Source organism: Pipistrellus hanaki (genome assembly GCF_964339955.1).
Source record: "Pipistrellus hanaki genome assembly, chromosome: 9".
Lineage (NCBI taxonomy): Eukaryota > Metazoa > Chordata > Mammalia > Chiroptera > Vespertilionidae > Pipistrellus > Pipistrellus hanaki.
Genome location: NC_140511.1, coordinates 47258958 through 47277033, shown reverse-complemented (window position 1 = coordinate 47277033; position 18076 = coordinate 47258958). Strand labels below are relative to the sequence as shown.

General features: G+C 60.5%; 1 protein-coding gene and 1 long non-coding RNA gene across 4 annotated transcripts in view; one reads left to right on the top strand and one right to left on the bottom strand.

The window, feature by feature from the left end:
- Window positions 1–9: 9 nt before the first annotated feature.
- On the top strand, window positions 10–2197 carry LOC311627192. Its single transcript, XR_014795852.1, has 2 exons — window positions 10–1627; window positions 1743–2197. It is a non-coding gene; the product is annotated as an uncharacterized lncRNA (long non-coding RNA).
- The window catches only part of TUB (TUB bipartite transcription factor), a 69662-nt gene continuing 53539 nt past the window's right edge, over window positions 1954–18076 (bottom strand). For 2 of the 3 annotated variants that reach the window (XM_084893489.1, XM_084893487.1), the window contains exons 2-12: window positions 17483–17534; window positions 16946–17108; window positions 13798–13920; window positions 12649–12816; window positions 10797–10918; window positions 10211–10408; window positions 9330–9442; window positions 8415–8532; window positions 6905–7003; window positions 6501–6672; window positions 1954–6155 (exon numbers count right to left, since the gene is read on the bottom strand). In XM_084893489.1, coding sequence (XP_084749615.1) covers window positions 6022–6155; window positions 6501–6672; window positions 6905–7003; window positions 8415–8532; window positions 9330–9442; window positions 10211–10408; window positions 10797–10918; window positions 12649–12816; window positions 13798–13920; window positions 16946–17108; window positions 17483–17534 — 1462 coding nt within the window. In that variant the 3' untranslated portion in view covers window positions 1954–6021. The remainder of the gene's footprint in view (window positions 6156–6500; window positions 6673–6904; window positions 7004–8414; window positions 8533–9329; window positions 9443–10210; window positions 10409–10796; window positions 10919–12648; window positions 12817–13797; window positions 13921–16945; window positions 17109–17482; window positions 17535–18076) is intronic. The other variant, XM_084893488.1, reaches the window with a different exon arrangement.

The window sequence follows — 18076 nt, the reverse complement described above, 5'->3', positions numbered from 1 at the left end:
TACTTCTAGACTAGGGGTGTCGAACTCAATCAGAGAAGGGGCCAAAATCTAAAATCCAGCCTAAATCGCGGGCCGAATGGTTTACTGAACAGTCATAAACTGACAATGTCATAAACTGACAGCGGAGTGCAGTGATGACAGCGCGGTGCGGGCCACATTGCAAGGCCTGGCGGGCTGGATTTGGCCCGCGGGCCTTGTGTTTGACACATGTGTTCTAGACAAACCCAGGGCTGGAGTGAAACAGGTGCTGGCAGCCGGGGGAAGGAAGGCCTACTCTTGCACAAATTTTCGTGTATCAGGCCTCCAGTTCACTATAAAAGGACTCAAGCTCCTGAATTCTGCAGGCAGCGCGATGGCAGTCATGAATCCACCCGTCTGTTCTGACTGGGCTCTTGTCTCTAAAGCAAGGGTCTAGGACTCCCAGGTGGTTATGAGTATTAAATGGCATCATCCGTGTCTGTAAACAGCCTTGGTCCTACATGACAGCCACTCAGTAAATGGTAGCTGTGGTTTTATGCTTGAAAGAGATAGGGACCCAAATCTACAGGAAAACAGAGACCATATTTGCCAAAGTACTTCCAAGAAGCTTCACAGAGGGGATGGATCTTGAGGCACAGGAAGCACTTCTCCAGTGAACAAGGAAGAGAAGGCATCCTGGGACAAAGTACGTGGATGTTCAGGTATTTTGATGGGGCTGCTATGGAAGGTGTTACATAACAAGTCTTTATTTGAATGTTAATCTTTGGGGAAAACTGGCTATGGAAGGAGGTCCTGCCAGATGTACTCTGACCTCCTGATGCCTCTTGCTGCCCTACCCCTTGCTTGGCTTATTAGCAGGAATATATTTATAGCCCCAAAATTTTTTGTACTTTCAATCTTTTTAGATTAGGCAGCCGTAGCAGGAGGCCCGTTTGGCCTCTAGAAAAGGTGGTGGGGTGCTCAAACAAGGTGTGGTCCAAATTGGGACAGGGAGCTTTAATAAAAACTATGCCAGGAAAATAGGTATAAACCAGGACTGTCCTGACCACTAAACAATAAAAACCTCTTTCCTTTTCCACAGCAACCCCTGCCCCGTGTGCTGTTTCCCACAGGCAGAACCGAGGAGACAGGCTGTGGCTGCAGAAAAACGGAGGGTTATAAACCAATCCTCCTTATGACCACCTTCTTAAATTACATCTCAACCCACACTACACTCCAAAGAAAAATCTATTATACTTCAGCTAGTCAACAGTATTGAGAAGAAAACATGAAGTAGCCATGATGTTCCCTTGACTATACAGATCTTTCTAAAAGGCACCTAACCTTTCCTCACTTTTTTCACAAGCAGGACAAACTTATTCTTTGCCTCGGATTATTCCTTCTCTGGACATTTATGAATTTGGAGTGACCCACCTTGCAAAGCTGTCTGTCCCAGGTGTCGCATGTTGTAGGTGCTCACGACAGCTTCCTCACTGCCACCCCGCGGGGCTGTCACACCGGACGCCCTCCACGGCTGTAGGTGACTGACCTTCCGTGTCTGCTTCCAGCCACCACTGCAGCCGCCCTCGTGCCTGGCTTCAGGCCTGCCACAGGCTGACAGGAAGTTCCCAAGCATGTCCGAGTCCTGTTCAAACAGGGGAGGCTCCAGGTAGGGCCAGGCCCTCACAGGCACTCAGGAACCTACAGCCTTCTTCCGGTTGGCACAGCTGACCCTGCGGAGGATTGTTCTAATGCACACGCTTCTGTCCTTACCGTTTTTCCAGCCCTTGCCAGCCTCTGCGTGCGGTTCTGTCAGCCTTAAACTTGAAGAGCCCAGGCCAGAGGGAGAACAGCTTAGACCCACCTGTCGTTACCACCATCCTCCGCTTCCTCCCTGAGGCTCGTAAGGATTGAATGCTGTAGAAAAAGAACTTTTGGGTAAAAAAAAAGTGTGTTTTTTTTCTCCTTTTATAGGAAAAAAATTACACAATAGTGTTGAAATAGTTCAAGTTTAATTTGATGATATATGGTCTGTACTTAGACAAACAAGTTATACAACATACATAACGTGGGAAAATACCAACTTTGTCATTGCACATACCAATAAATAAATACATTTGCTCCAGAATACCAAAGAGTTTATTCAAAAAGTCAATAAAAGCACAGTTTTGCAAGTTCATCTAAAACTCCAGATAATCTTGAACAAAAATAAATGTTTGACCACTCCAAAATAGGAAAAGACGGTCTTGTGCAAATAGACATACACATTGTAAGCGTTACAAAAACTGGCTGTGTTCTCAGCCATCCTGACCAAGACCCCTTCGTCACCAAACAGGAAAGGGCCAGAGTCGGGCTCCCTTTCTGCGCCACTCCAGTCACTCTAGGACTCTCACCAGCCTCGTCTCGGCTCTGCCTGGACCTTGATTGGGTGGGGGAGCGGGGAGGGGGGGCAAGCAATAGAACAGAAGAGAGGAGGGGTGTGACATGAGCTAGAAACGGTGGTGATGAAAGCAAGGGTCCACTCCCAGCCACCCTGATTCCCAGCCTCCTGTTTGCTCAAAATCACATACTAGTAGCCACAAAGTACAGGAGTGCTTTCTGTAAGACCAACTTGCTTCTCAGCTTGGTTGGAAAATTAAAAAGCCAAACCTGTCCCAGAACTTCTGCTTGCCTCGGCCCTGTATCCTGAAATGACAGAAAACTTGGAAGTATGAGGACAGGTGACTATCAATAAACTCAAGCCAGAGCCCATCCTTTGGCCTGTCCCTGGGGCCAGAGCCCAGGGGAGCCAGGCCCGCGGGAGCCGGGCTCCACGGGGAAGGCCCGCTCAGCTCGCTGGAGCGGCGTGCTCTGGTCACACCACACCGGGCGAGGGCGAGGGCTCCTGGAGGGGAAGGCCAGTGTCGGAGTCAGGGAACCGGGACTCCGCCGGGGAGGTGGGCTTTGTGCTTGCATAACAGCCACAGCTGTGCCAGGCCAGCACCTCCCTCCCCGCAGACCCCACTGTGAGGAACGCACAGAGCTCTCGGTGTGAAGTCAGTGCAGTTGCTCGCTCAGTTTAGAGGCCAATGCCCTGCTCTACTTTATAGACAAAGGAAAACTTACACAATTTTCTTGCCCTTTTTGGGAGGCGGACTCCAAAGACCACCTTCACGCCTGCAGTTACCATGCTCCCAGCCCTGCCCACAGCATGCTTACGTGCTCCTCCCGAACTAGCCGTGTTTCCTAAGGCACAGTCACCGGAATACGCTCAGGTTCATCCAAAAGCGTGCACACAGCACAGGTGTCCCGGGTAACGCCGGGGGGAACTGACATCTTCCTCAGACCAGGTTTCCCGACCCACCTGGGAGACGCGCTTCCGAACAGCCCGAACGGCGTGAACAGTCTGCGGGTTCGCTGCCTCCTTATCCCTTTCCTGCTCGTGCTCAGAAACAAACTGCAGTTCATTCTTAGCAGATTGCCCTTTCCCCCAAACACGCACAGACACAGAGATGCAGACAGACACAGAGCACCTTGGAGCCAGAGGAAAGAAAAAGAAGAGGCGGAAGTGAATGTGGCCACTGCAGAAGAACTGTTCTGGGCAGAGGGTGTAGAGGTTTGGGGTGTGGCCCCAAAAGGAGCCATGGAGCCAGGAGCAGTCCCAGAAGGGGCGCTGCTGTCCCACACCCACAGGGACTGCCCATTCTATCATCGAGTGCCGACCAAGGGCCATCTGGGCGGAGGGCAAGAACTCTTACTATGGAGAGGCGGGGCCCTGGCAGCTTCGAGTCTTTGGGCCCACAGCTCCTGGGTGTGCATGTGCGTGCGTGTGTGTGTGTGTGTGTGTCCTGGGGCCAGTGGTCCAGGACAGCCAGTGTCACCAGGAACAGGACCGTAAGAATAGACCTGAGGCTGGGTCTCGAGCAGGTGACAACTGTTCTTGTTTATCACTCAATGCCCAACACAGGGTCTTGTTGCTAAGCTACCCTCTGCACAAGCAGCGAGCAGTCAGCTCACATTCTGGTCCTACCAAAACACAGCCAACCCCGGCTCCCGGCTCATGCGCCGGAGGAGAAAGCGGGAGTTTGCCCTTGTGCTTCTGGTTCCTCCACGCTGCCCCCAGGATCCCCTCTCACTAGGATACAGCACCAGCTGTTCTGCCTTAAAATCACACTCAGAGAAACAGCATGACCAGACAGCAGAGATCATCTGGTTTCCATCATCCCAACTGGCAACAGGTCTCTTCCCCACGTCAGGAAAGGAAGAGCCAAACGGACCATGGGAAGGAGGAGGGCACTGCGAGGTTTCCCCGGGAAGTGGGCAGCCCTCCACAGGAGGCCCCGTGCCCGCGGGACGGTCCCACCGGGAGGCCTCAAGGAAATGCCGGGTGTGGGCGATCCGGGCTGACAGACAACCTGCTCCGAGTATCCCACGGGAACCCGTACTTCAGGGAAATCCCAGCACACGGCCTCCACCCGAGTCAGAACAGCTCCTTCACCTCACAGCAGACCTCGCCGACATGTTTTCAAAGCATCCATTTCTACCCAGCTTCCCGAGCACATCTACTCTGACGGGAGGAACCACTGCTTGCTCCCCACTGACCTGCTCTCCACCAGGGCCAGTAGCCTCTGCAGAGTGAACCAGGGAAAATGACAAAAAGGCAAGAGGGGGTGCCCCTGTGCTCAGGGAGAAGAGGATGTTGGGGGAGGGAGAGATCAGGCCCCACCCTGCACACGCACTGCCCAACACGCCCACATGCAAAAATGGGCAGCAGCCTCGCCAGGCCTGCTCTCTGGGGGAGCCAGACACGGGTCAGTCCTGATCCGTCTGACGTGCAAAAGGCGAAACGGCTTTCAGCAGGGAACTGCCAATCCACTGAAATAGTTTCCATTTCAGTCTATAGCCCCCCCACCCGAAACACGCACCATCTCATCTGGGGCGAGAGCATCCGGACTGGGCCCCGGGAAGGCCCGAAAGCCATAGAAAAAGGTTTTTTGGGGGGGTGGTGGGAACACAGAAATCCAGGGAGCTGAGGCTCTGACTCGGCCACTCACCAGCCAGGTGACCCCAGGCGAGTACTGTTTTTTGAGTTGTACTAGTTGGTCTCTAACAGTCCTGCCACCTCTCATCTGTAGTGATTCTGCAGTACGCCCGCCCTCCCCAGCCTGTCCCATCCTCCGAGGACCACGCAGGGCGGCCCTCAGCAGCCACGACCTCGGCTCACGGCAGCGGGAGCTGAAGCCCAGGCAGAGCACCTGGAGCTCACCAGCCCCGGCCCGGGCACGCCTACCTGTGTGGAGTCGGGCTGGTGACCTAGGCCGTCCATGTTTCCTGTACAGGCTGCTGGGCAGAGCTCCCAGGACAGCCTGGTCCAGGATGCCTGTCCACGCACCTCCCGTATGCTGAGCCTGTGTCCTGCAGGCCCCATAAGACAGCTGGCCTTGAGGGCTGGCCTCCTGCTGCCTCTGTGCACAGGGAAAACCTAGAGAAATCAAATGCACTAGAACCCGAGGCCACCAGGCAGTTCCCACCGCCAGGCCCCTGCAGCCTTGACAGGGTCCTGCTACTGACCCTTCCCCTACCTGTGACCTCTCCCAGGCTTGGCTGAGGCCTGCTGAGGTCAGGGACTTCCTGCAGCTAAGGGCCAGGCTCGGCGACCAAGCCCTTTGCTGTGTGACGGAGACGGCCCTCCACACCCACACTCACTGTGCCCCTCCCTGGGGGACCCGGGGTCGTGGACTCCTGGTGGAGTGGGTGGCTGGGCCGCAGCAGCCCGGCATTGTGCTTCCTCTCTCCACACCTCTTCCTGCCTTCGCAGCTTGGCAAACACGACCGCAGCAGGACGCTAACCCAAGACTGGGCGTGTGTGTGGATCCTGGGGCACAGAGAGAATTCCCTGTGGGCCCTTTACACACACCCCCCTTCTCCACCTCTCAGGGGAGGCGGCGGAGCCAGTTCCTGGCCGGCGGGGCCGGGGGCCCACCAAGAGCCACGGGTTCATCGGCAGGAGGCCTATGTACAGGGGGCGGGCGGGCAGGCAGCTTCACTCCGGGCTGGGCAACCCCGGCGGACAGGAGGCGGCCTCTATTCACAGGCCAGCTTGCTGTCGAAGCTGGACAGGGCGATGGAGAAGGCCTGCAGCGCGCACAGCGGGTAGTTGTAGTCCATGGTGAACACGTCCTCCGCCACGCGGCCGAACTGCATCACGATGTAGTCCGCTGGAGCCCGGCACCGCGCAGGCAGGAACGGAGTCAGGACGGGAGAGACAGACAGACACCCAGATCACAAGGTGGAAGAGGAAGCGAGAGGCAGAAGTGCCCGGGGACTCTCCTGGGAGGTGAGACAGACCGGCTGGGGGAAGGGCAGGACAGAGGGGCATACAAACACCAGGCGATGGGGGCGGAGAGAGACATTCCCACCCGGAGAGGGTCCTCCCGGTCTCCCAGGCTAATCTAAGCTGTGCGACCCCGCCCTCAGCACTGGCCGCGGGGCAGGGCCGGCGGGCTGGGCCTGAGCCGAGCCTGGCGGGCACGCGGGCAGCCACGCCTCGGGCGGACACTCACGGTCGTTGCCGTGGATGATCTGGAAGTTCTTCACGGAGGCCTGCGTGACGCGCCCGTGGAAGTTGAGAACGTAGGACTGCGTGTCGTCATTCCAGACGGGCGTCTTGTTTTGCAGCTCAATGATAGTCTCCGTGTTCTTGTTCTGCCAGCGTGCCAGCAGCGTCTCGTGCTCCTGGGAGAGCAGCCTTGCTGAGCCAGGCCGGGCCTTGGCTCCGTGACAGGCCCGGGGCCGTGGGATCGGGCCCAGGGCTGGGGGTCCTCAGCTTTCACCAGACCCCGGGGCTTCTCACACTCTGCCTCCCCTGCAGACACACTAGCTGGCATTCTGCCCTTAGGGGCTCATGCAGAGGCTGGGGGGGGGGGGAGAGGGGGGGGGCAGGCAGGTGTAGCGGGGAGAAACTCACGTTGCGGGGCCGGATACAGACTCTCTCGTGAACCATGTTCATGCCTGGGACAATCACCGTCATCTTCCGCGGTCCCTTAAAACCTAAGACGTTAGTCTCCTGGGGAACAGAGAACAGTGGCCACCTGAGGACTCGCCTTACTGGGGAGGCTGGAGGAAGGGAAGAGAGAGGAGCTAGTTCTCACCATCTCCACCTGAGCATCTAACAGGATCTAAACTTAGCACGTCCAGACGCGAACTCCGAGTCCCTGCCCTAACTAGCTCCCCGTGCAGTCCTCTCTGCTTCACTCAACAGCAAGTCAGCAAACTACCTGGGGTCATGCCTGACTCCTCTCTCTCACACCCCACCTTCTAGTCCATCAGCTAATGCTGTCAGCTCTACCTTCAAATTACATCAAGAACCCGGTCACTCTCACCACCGCCGTCTCACGGAGCTCACAGTAACACCTCCGTGGACTCCTCCTCCCCACCCCTGGCCCCTCCCCCTCCCTGTCACCTGCTCTCCACACGGCCGCTGGTGGTCCTGTTAAGCCACGTCATTTTCCTCCCTAGCTCAGAGTAAAAGCTGAACCCGTTACCCCCAGGGCAGCTCCTATGCTCCCTGCACTCGCCACCCTCCTTGCTGTTCCCCGTGTGCCAGGTGTCTGTGTGGTCCTCTCCCCAGCACCCACACGGCTGGCTCTCACTCCTGGGCTTTGCCCCTATGCTACCTCAGGAAGGCCCTCCTGCCATACCCCTAAAAGCTCTCTCTCTCTCTCTCTCACATACACACACACCTGGACACTTCACAGCCCTCCCTATCCCTTTTATTTTTTTTTTTATCTTAGCATTTATCAGGAACAAATATTGCTTTTGTCTATTTTATAGCTTATCTCCTTAAACTAAGGGTTTAAGTCCCATAAGGGTATACGTTTATGTCTCTTGTTCATTACTATACTCTCAGTGCCTCAAACAGTACCTGGACTCAGTAGTTTAGGAGATCCAGACTGCCTCCCTAAAACTGACCAGCAGGTGGCACCATATGATCATACAAAACAGCCAGACGGCTATGGATTCCCAATTAGCCCAAGTTGCTTGGGGTACCAATCCCTCATTTTAAAATGAAGTGAAATCCGTTGTAATTTCTGGTTGGTCTGAGCTGCGTGACACTGGCTAGTGACCCACCTCTGAGCTTCAGTTTCCTCATGGATATAATTAAAAAAAATAATAGGACTGAGCTCTTAGACTGAGCCTTCAGTAAGAGGGCCTTTCGTCCATCAGGACGCCAGAGGGAGGAGTGGAGGGGCGCACAAACAAAAACCCAGGCCTCCGGCCCCTCCTCTGCAGGAGGCTCTGGGGCCGGGCTCTCCCGGGCAGATGGCCTCCTGGGGTCTGCACTCAGAGAGAGGAGAGGGCCTGGGGACAGCCCACCTCCCTGCAGCTTGTCTCCACAGGGACGGCCCACAGATCAGGCAGCCGGTCCTGACCGTCACATCCCACTTGGGGACCAGAGACCCAGGAGCCGGACTCACGTAGCACACGGCGGCCAGCTCCTGGCGCAGGGTCCCCCCTTCCAGCGTGGAGGAGGACGCCTTCTGGGGGTTGACTCCGTTGTCATAGACGGTGAACTTAGTGCCCATGAGGTTGGATCTGCAGGGCAGGCACGATCAGTACAGGTCACCCACCCTCTGCCCAGGGCAGCAAACAGCTAACAGCCTGTCCTATGAGGAGCCTGCAAAGCATTCTGGGCGAAGCCAGAAGCCAGTGTGGGGGCACACGGCTCACTGACTCCCCCATCTTAAAGGGCAAAAGGCCTGGACTTGCTCTGAGTTGAATCAAAGAACCTCTTGGTTCAGGGGTAAATTCAGGGAGGGAAGTCAGGGTGCCACAGAGTGTCTCCCTGGAACAGACGTGACCAAGCGGAATGGCAGCTGGCAAGACCGCAGCGGGGACACAGCGCGCCATGCAGACTGGGCAAGCTGGCCTGTCCCATCCAGCCTGAGTCCTGGTCCAGCCCCATCTCCACAGCTGTGGCTCCTTACCTCTCAGCTTGACTTATGCTCCCCAAATCTGGCCCTCCGTTCCTCAGCAAACCCTCCTCCCCGAGGCTGGCTCAGAGCCTTCCTCTCCCCAAGGTGGTTCTCTCTCCTGTCAAAGCCTCACTCTCAGCCCTGCCCCTCAGCACTGACCACGGCCAACATGCCTTCGTGGTGGCCCACATCATCGGTGACCTGCTGGGGCTTGATCCGTCCTCGGGGGGGGGGCGGGCTGTGCCCCACCTGGCTGGGAGCAGCCTAGGGTGGGTGTGAGGCCCACCTCCAAGTCCGGCTCCGGCCGGCAGAGTAGGATCTGAGGGACAGAGGCCCGAGGAGAGGATCTGACTCCCGGCCTGGATCTCCTCCCCCTGGAGAGCCTGCCCACCCCAGCCTGGGGGCGCGCGCTGGTACCGCAGTTTCCCGATGTAGCTGTCCCCGCCTCGAGACAAGTCCGTAGGGTCCACGGAGATGAGGTAATTGGATGTTTTGCTCTTCTTCCTTTTCCTTCCCGCCAGGAGGAACACCTTGGGGGAGCAGAGTGAGTTACACTCCAGAACCAGCCTCTGACCACAAACAATCCCGGTGCCGCTCACACACTGCACTCACACGAGGCACTGGCCCTTCCTTGCTTCAGTTCCTAAACACAATGTGCTCACACACAGGCACACGCTGGCAGCACAAAGGCACGCACACAAGTACACATAATAGCAGCACAAAGGCGTGCACACAGGTAAACGCTCTGGCAGCACAAAGGTGAGCACACAGGTACATGCTCTGGCAGCACAGCGGTGTGCACACAGGTACACACTCTGGCAGCACAGAGGTGAGCACACAGGTACACGCACTGGCAGCACAGCAGTGTGCACACAGGTACACGCTCTGGCAGCACAAAGGTGAGCACACAGGTACACGCTCTGGCAGCACAAAGGTGAGCACACAGGTACACGCTCTGGCAGCACAGCGGTGTGCACACAGGTACACGCTCTGGCAGCACAGCGGTGTGCACACAGGTACACGCTCTGGCAGCACAGAGGCGTGCACACAGGTAAACGCTCTGGCAGCACAAAGGCGTGCACACAGGTAAACGCTCTGGCAGCACAAAGGTGAGCACACAGGTACACACTCTGGCAGCACAGAGGTGCGCACACAGGTACACACTCTGGCAGCACAAAGGCACACAAGGGCCTGTCTCCAGGGGAGCTGGAGGCGGGAGTGGGATCTGAGGCTGCGGTCACATCCCAGCCCCCGGCCCTCAGGCCTGCAGGTGAAATGCACGCTCCGGCCCGCCTCACCTTCTTCCCGTCCTCTCGGTCCAGGTGCAGGAAGTAGGTGGGGTACATCCCCCGGTCCATCCCCTTCTTGTCCCTCGAGATGCGGCACTTGATGGTGATGCCCTGGGGAGCTGGCCTCTGTGCAAACTCCTCCAGATCCTGGACCTCAACTTCTGCCGAGGGCTCGGGGGCTGTTGGGCTGAGGGCTGAGGCTGCCTCCTACAGGGGAGAGAGGGACCCCGAGCAGCTGGAATTGGGGGTCTGGAGTCCAGAGCTCACCTTTATGTGGTGGTGGTGGAGATGAGACACGGGCCCTGGATGCCGGCCAGCCTGGCCGGGGGTCATCAGCTGGCTTCCCACCCTCCCTCCCTCAGCACCCCTGGGGGTAGAGCTGGAGGACAGGGGCAGGCTCTCAGATCATCCTGCCCACCTCCAGTGCCCCCACCTCCGGGCCTGGGGAAAGACCTGATGGGGGAGGGAGGACAGGAGAGCCCAGGCCTGAGCGGCTCTCCACAGGCCCAGCCCCCGTGAGCCACTCACCGTCAGTCCTCCACACCCATCTCCCCTGAGCCTGGTGAGTACCAGCCACTGCCGTCCACCTACTCACCCTGACGGACTTCCTGCTAGTGGCGGAGCTGGGGCGGGTATTGCTGTTTAGCTGGGAGGAACTGGAGCTGTATTCCTCCTCATCCTCCTCTTCCTCCTCAAAGCTCATGCTACTGGAGATGCCTGGGCAGGAAGGAGCAGGAAGGGAGGCATGGTCACACACATACACACACACACACACTCTCACACACATACCCAGGCAGGAGCAGAATGGGAGGCATGGTCACACACACACACACACACACACACTCACACACATACCCAGGCAGGAGCAGGATGGGAGGCATGGTCACACACACACACACACACACAGGCAGGAGCAGGATGGGAGGCATGGTCACACACAAACACACACACACACACACACACGCAGGAGCAGGATGGGAGGCGTGTTCTCACACACACACACACACACACACATACCCAGGCAGGAGCAGGATGGGAGGCATGGTCTCACACACACACACACACACACACAGGCAGGAGCAGGATGGGAGGCATGGTCACACACACACACACACACACAGGCAGGAGCAGGATGGGAGGCATGGTCACACACACACACACACACAGGCAGGAGCAGGATGGGAGGCATGGTCACACACACATACATACCCAGGCAGGAGCAGGATAGGAGGCATGGTCACACACACAAACACACACACACACACAGGCAGGAGCAGGATGGGAGGCATGGTCACACACACACACACACACACACACACAGGCAGGAGCAGGATGGGAGGCATGGTCACACACACATACATACCCAGGCAGGAGCAGGATAGGAGGCATGGTCACTCACACACACACACACACACACACACACACACTCACACACACACACCCAGGCAGGAGCAAGATAGGAGGCATGGTCACACACACACACACACACACACACACCCAGGCAGGAGCAGGATGGGAGGCATGGTCACACACACACACACACACACGCACACACTCACACACACACCCAGGCAGGAGCAGGATAGGAGGCATGGTCACTCACACACACACACACACACACACACACACACGGGCATGAGCAGGGCAGGAAGCATGGTCACACACACACACCCAGACGCCTGTTCACAGGTACCGCATCACCCCAGGCCTTGGGTGCACACACACATTCACACAATGCCCGATGGTGTCCCGAGGTACACAAGGGCACACTCTCAGGTACATGCTGGGACTGGTCACGGTGGTTGGGGCCTGTGCCCCCGGCTCCAAGCTTCAGGGCAGTGCCTGACCCCTCCTCTCCGGCACCTGCAACGCCTGCCTCCTGTGTGGCTAGGCCTGGCGGGCGGACCCCGTGTTGGGAGCCTCTCTGGCCCCAGGCTTCCCAGGGGCCTCGGCGAAGGGCGGGCGGACTCCTCCCCTCCCAGCCTGGGAGGTCCTGCCTGGGAGCCTCTCCCCACTCAGGGCCCCCCCTCTCCAGCCTCTTCTGATTCCATGAAATGGGGCACTGCTCGGCTTCCCTCGGCCCCCCACCCCACCCCCCCCAACCAGGGGCTCCCCGGGGGCAGGTTCCTGGGACCTGCCTGCCTCTCAGCACGCCGGCCGCTCTAGCTCAGCCGACAGGGAACATGTTACAGAAGCGTCTTTCGAAGGAACCAACGGGAGCGGGAACCTTCCCCAAAGCGAGGGCCCCCTGGGGGCAGCTGGGAGGAGTGGGGGAGACAGGGCTGGGCTGCGGGGTGGCTGGTTACCCGGGTTCACACTTCTTTCCCTGAATGTGGCCTCGTCGGGGGCCCTGCCCACGGTTCCCATCGGTCTCCTGTGCCTCGCACGGGGGTTTGGGAACCTGGGGCTGAGCTGTGGGGGTGTCCCTGGGCCCCCACGGGGCTCACCCTTCCTCTGCATCGCGGCACGGAGGTCCTGCCCGCCGGGCGCCGTGCCCGCGCCGGCTGCCGTCGCCCCTGCGTCCGGGGCGGGCTCCAGCCGGCCCACGGTCAGGATCTGCACCGGGCCTCGCGCCTCCGCCGCCTCTTCGGCCAGAGCGGCTGGCCCGCCGGCGCCTGCAGGCCAGGACACGGCTGAGTCCCGGGGGCGGGGGGGCGGGGGCGGGGGGGAGGGGGAGCTGGACCCACAGGCGTCCGTGAAGCCGGCGAGGGCCGAGGGGGGGCCCTCTGCAGAACTTTGCTTGCAGAACTGACGTTTAAAAAACTAACGATTGCTGTCGGCCTCCTAATGATCGGTAAGCTCTGAAGGGACACGGGTTCTGTCACTTCCGCTGTCAAAACTGGTTTGAAACGCCTCACACCCCTGGGCAGACGGCAGCCACCGACAAAGCCAGCTCACAGCGAGAAAGACTTGGCAGAGAACAAGGTCCATCCACACCGCACGAGGCCCCCACGCGCTCACGGACGTGGCCGGCTACGAGCCACCAGACACACCGTCAGCTCACACGTCAGCTGAAGCACACGGGCCCTTCGAAACGGCCGAGGCTGGCACACACGCCGTCCCACACGGAGGCTCTCCCATCCAGTCCCCTCCCTCCCCTGCCACAGTGCCGGCGCCTGAAGCGAGGCCTGGCCCCATGGTGGCAGCCGCCTACCAGGACCAGAGGCCTGGCCACCGCCGGGCACACCCGTGCTTGGGGAGACGAGGTGTCCAGCCCACAGAGACCGGCCTCGGGGAGGGGGCCGGCGTACCTATCGGGGGGCCTTTTGGAGAGGAGCAGGGGGGCTGTCTGTGGGCCTGAGGGTGGCGTTGAGACGGGGAGCGCGGAGGCCCAGGGTGACTGGCTCGGATGGAGGCAGAGGGCTCTCCGGCTGGGCGGGGGAGGGGCTTCGTGGGCCGTAGCTGAGCTGGACTTCCTCCCAGCAGTATGGAGGGCCTGCCCTCACCCCCAGGCAGCCCAGGTGCCCCGTGAGCTAGATGGGCGGGGCCCTGAGTGCCATTTGGTGCCCCACCCCCGGGCATCCCCCCTGTCCCTGGCCTCCAGGTGGGAAGGTAAGCCTCCGACCCCCCAGTGCGGGGTCAGGGGGCAAGCCGACCTTTGTGCTTCCCCTTCTTCCCCTTCTTCGAGGCGGCCGCGGCCTTGGTTCTCTTGGCTGAGGCTGGTGCTGTTGGGCGGGCAGCTCCCAGCTGCACAATGGCAAGTGGGTCGGCCTCGTGAACTGCGGAGGAGAGGGCCAGAGACAGAGAGAGAGGGACAGAGGGAGAGAAAGAGAGAGAGAGGGAGAGAGAGAGAGACAGACAGACAGACAGACACAGGCCCTGGGTGAGACCAGAGCTCCGACTCACACACTTCCCAGCAAGTCCTCCAGCCGCCGCACCACCCATCCCTACAGGCACAGGTGCCCGGGCAGGGAGGTGGCACCGCAGCCTGCCCACACCATGACCAACCAAGCAGCGTGCACAGCTCCGGGCCAGCCAGCTGTTGGAGCTGGGGCAGGGGAGGGGAGGGAGCGTGTCTGGGATACGGTGGGTGAACCCAGAAAAGGCTGCATCTCTTGGAAGAGACCACACCTGGGGCCACGCTCCAGGGCCCTCGCGGCCCTGAGGGGACGAGGCCGAGGTGGCCGGGGTGCAGAGCGCCCTGCGGCAGGAGAGACGTCCCGGACACCCCGAGCGGCACGGAGGCCTCGGGCGGGTCCCACGGGTGGCCTCCAGGTTCTCCGCACAGAACCCTAGCTGCTCCAAGTCCCAGAACCGCTTCTCACTGCTCCTAAGATGAAGACCATCATTCTCCTGCGAGTCTGGTCCTCCGTCTCCCTCACCTTGGCCTTGGCCTTGGCCGGACCGTACACACCTCACTTCCCAGGCCCAAGTCCCAGCCACATGGTGCTCTGTGCACACTGGACTCCCTCCGGCCACAGGGGCCTCCTCTCGCTGTCCCACTGCCTCCCGATATGTGCCCCCCTCCCCCGCCCACCCTTATCCGCTAACCCCCACTCCTGCAGATTCCAGCTCCTCGGGGGCCTCCCCTGGGAGCGGGGGTCTGCGGCTCACACACACAGCTCCCCACAAGCACCCCTGTGACCACCCGTTTAACTCTCTCCCTCTCAGGCCATCGGGCCCACGAGGGAACGGGGGCCACACCTGCTGTGCTCACCCCGGACTGCCAGCTCTAACCTGGAAGCTGACACACAGTAGGCCCTCAGAATAAATACTTAGGAATCGGATGAACAGACCACAGTTCTGGGGACAGAGGTCCTGGGCGTAGAGCAGCCAAGGTGAAGCTGCAAGAGACCTGGATCTGTAATTTTGTATTTAACCCCAAGAGCCAGCAGGGGGCAGAGCAGGAAAAAGCTGGTGCTGCAGGGAGGGCCGGCGCTCCAGGGAACACCAACCCCAGGCCAGCCAGCCGCAGGGGCAGCAGAGAAGAGCCCAGCAGAAGCAGCAGCAGGACCAGCCCGGCCTGGACCCTCACGATGGACCTCGAAGCACAACGGCTGCTTCAACATTCAAAATCTGGAGAGAACTTTCCTCCCTGACAGGAGACAAGCCCAGAAGGTCAGCGACTTGCTCAGTCACAGGTGGGCAGGGAGCGGCGTGACCAGGAACTGCTTTCTGAGTCTGCCCCTCCTGCAGGCCTGGCACACGTCCCGTGCTCAAGAGGCACCTGCCAACATGACTGCGCCTCGGTGACTTCTCAGACTCTCTCAGAGCCCCAGGTGTTGGCCTGCGGCCCAAACTGGCAGGGCCTGGAGTCCCAGGAGCAGGCTCCCGTCCCAGGTGCAGCCTCGATCGGTCAGGTGCCGGGCCTGGCAGAGCTGGACCCTCCGCAGCAGGTGCCTTCCCTGCAGGGCACCACGGCCCCTGGGGACAGTGCTCAGGGAGGAAGTGCGAGGAGGGGCCGGCCCGGAAAGGGCGGGGCTGGGCCAGGTCTGCGTGGAGCAGCCACAGCTGGCTGTCTGAGGCAGCAGCGTGGCCGAGGTCCCTGTCCTGTCCTGGGCAGGGCCTCATCGGTGGAGTGGCGCCATACCAGCTGGACGGAAGCCCGTGCAGGGCAATCACAGACAGGCCTCCCTGTCAGGAAGGTGACACACCCGGGGCAAGGCCGTTCGGAGTCTGACAGGCCTGGGTGCACGGCCTCGTCCCGGTGCTCAGAGCAATGTGCCACGGGCAAGCCGGTGACCCCCTGGGAGTCCAAATGCTCACGGACCACGTGAGGATGAAGGGCTGCGAGGGAACGCAGGCAGAGCACCCAGCGCCATGCTTAGCCACCAGCAAGTGCCTTGATTATCAAGCATGAGCGGGTTCCCTCAGCGGGACGAGGGCACACAGAGGGCACGGAGCTTGTCCGGTGCCAAGCTGTGCCAAGACTGGGCACTAGGTGCTGCCCTCCAAGGCACAGAGAAGGGGACCCATTGTGCTCAGAACCTGACACACTGTGTGCCGGGCTGTGGAGAGGGCCCAGCAGCCAGAGGAGAAAGGTCAGCCCTGAGCTGAGGCAACTACAGGAGCTCCGAGGGGCTGGCGCTGCAGGACGCCACCTTTCAGAGCCACCCTCTGACAGAGGCAGCACTGGGACTGCCTGCACCAGCAGGGGGCAGTGGCGCTGCATCTGAGTCCTCCTTAGTGATCGGAGAGACCAACCCTCTGCTCAGCCTGGGGCACCTTCCCCTGGCCTACAGGTGGGTCCTGAGCTCAGGGAGGCAATGGAGCCCCCCTCGCCCACCCCCAGGATGAGCTCTGCTGACAAGCAGAGAGCAGAGATGGGAGAGCTGAGGCTGCTGGTCGCCATGGCCTGTGCGAGGACCCGCGGGTCAGAAGCCGGGGTGACGGAGGCGCGGGGGCCCAGGGAGGGGAGGCAATAGGTGTCCCGCAGGAGGCACTGGCTGGTGCGGGTTGTTGAGGTGGATCCCTCCAGGAGGCAGAACACCGGTGGGGAGCAGACCTTCTGCTCCTCGGAACCGCCTCCCGCTCTCGGTGAAAGTCTCCTCATCAGAAGCCTGGACACTTGAACTCCCAGATGAACCAAGTTTTAGCTCCTGGCTCCAGCACCTGAGCCAGGAGCCCAAGGCTCCAGGCCCCAGCCTCCCTCCACCAGCCTCACCCAGCTGTGGGCTCGGGCTGGGAGCCCCGCTCAGCCTGGAGGCACCCAGACGGAGGACCCCTGCCTCTCGGGTTAGCAGAAGTCACTGCGGGGTGTGTGGCCTCCCCTGGCTGTCTGTCCATCCCAAGGGCGGGGCGTACCTTGGTAGCTGGTGCTGCCACTGCTGCTGAGGTAGGACTCCACCAGGGGGGCCTGCTCCTCCGACTGCCGGGCCCGCCGGCTCCGAGGCCGCCCGTCGGCATTGGCCTGCACCATCAGCGGCTCCTGGCGCTTCTTCTTCTGCTTCTGCTCCAGCAGGGCCCGCTGCAGAGGCACGGGCAGGCGCGGGCTCACCGGGCTGGACGGGGCAGCCCTCCGCCTCCACCCGAGGGGGGCGCCCCGCCTGGGGGCAGAGGGAAGGCCCTGCTTGCCCGGCTCACTTCTAGGGACTGCAATGGGGGCCAAAGCCCGCTCTGGGCCAGGGCCTCCTGACCGTGGTGCCTCAGGACTCGGGGTCCAGGAAAAGGGGGCAAAACTCAGCCCAGGAAGCTGTCCTGGCAGGACCACAGACCCCCAGTGGCCTGCGTGAGCTGGTAAAGGAGAGAGCTGCTCTGGGGGGGAAGGGGGTACTCCCCACCAGTGAGGATCACCCAGGACGGTGAGCGCCCACCCTTCCGCCCGGCCCCAGGCTCACTCACCTGCCGGTCGAGTTTCTGCTGCCGCAGGTTGCTGCCCTCATCATCTAAGACACTGCGGAGGGAGGGAGAGAGGGGTGTTCAGGGCCTGCCCACGAGGTGCCAGGGTTCGGCCCAGAGCCCCCCCGAGCATACCTGGGTCCTTTAAACCCCCTCCCCCGCCATCACTGCTGAGGGGAAAGGGGAGGCTACTATCGGAACCAGCTGGAGGGAAAGGCCTGAGCTACAGGCCTGTGCTCGGGGCGCAGGCTCCAGTGGGATCCTCGGCCCCGCAGCCACGGGAGGCTTCTCCCCTGGGCCCATGAGCAGGGCTGACGGCATTCCAAGGGGCCTGTCCAGAGGCATCGGGCACAGGCCAGGCCCAAGCCCAGGCTTCGGACCAGGGACCCGCCCACTCAGGCCCCCTCGGATGTCACCACCCCTTCCCCTGCCTCTGGGTCCTTCCGGGGGAAGCTGGGCCCTTGGGGCAGACCCTCTTCCCATCTGTTCAAAGCGTGCTCCTGGCTCTGCAGGTGGCGGAGGTGCTGACTCTGCCCCCTGAGGCCAAGGGAGAGAGAGGCCACGTGACCACCCTGTCCCGCAGGGCAGGGCTGGGTG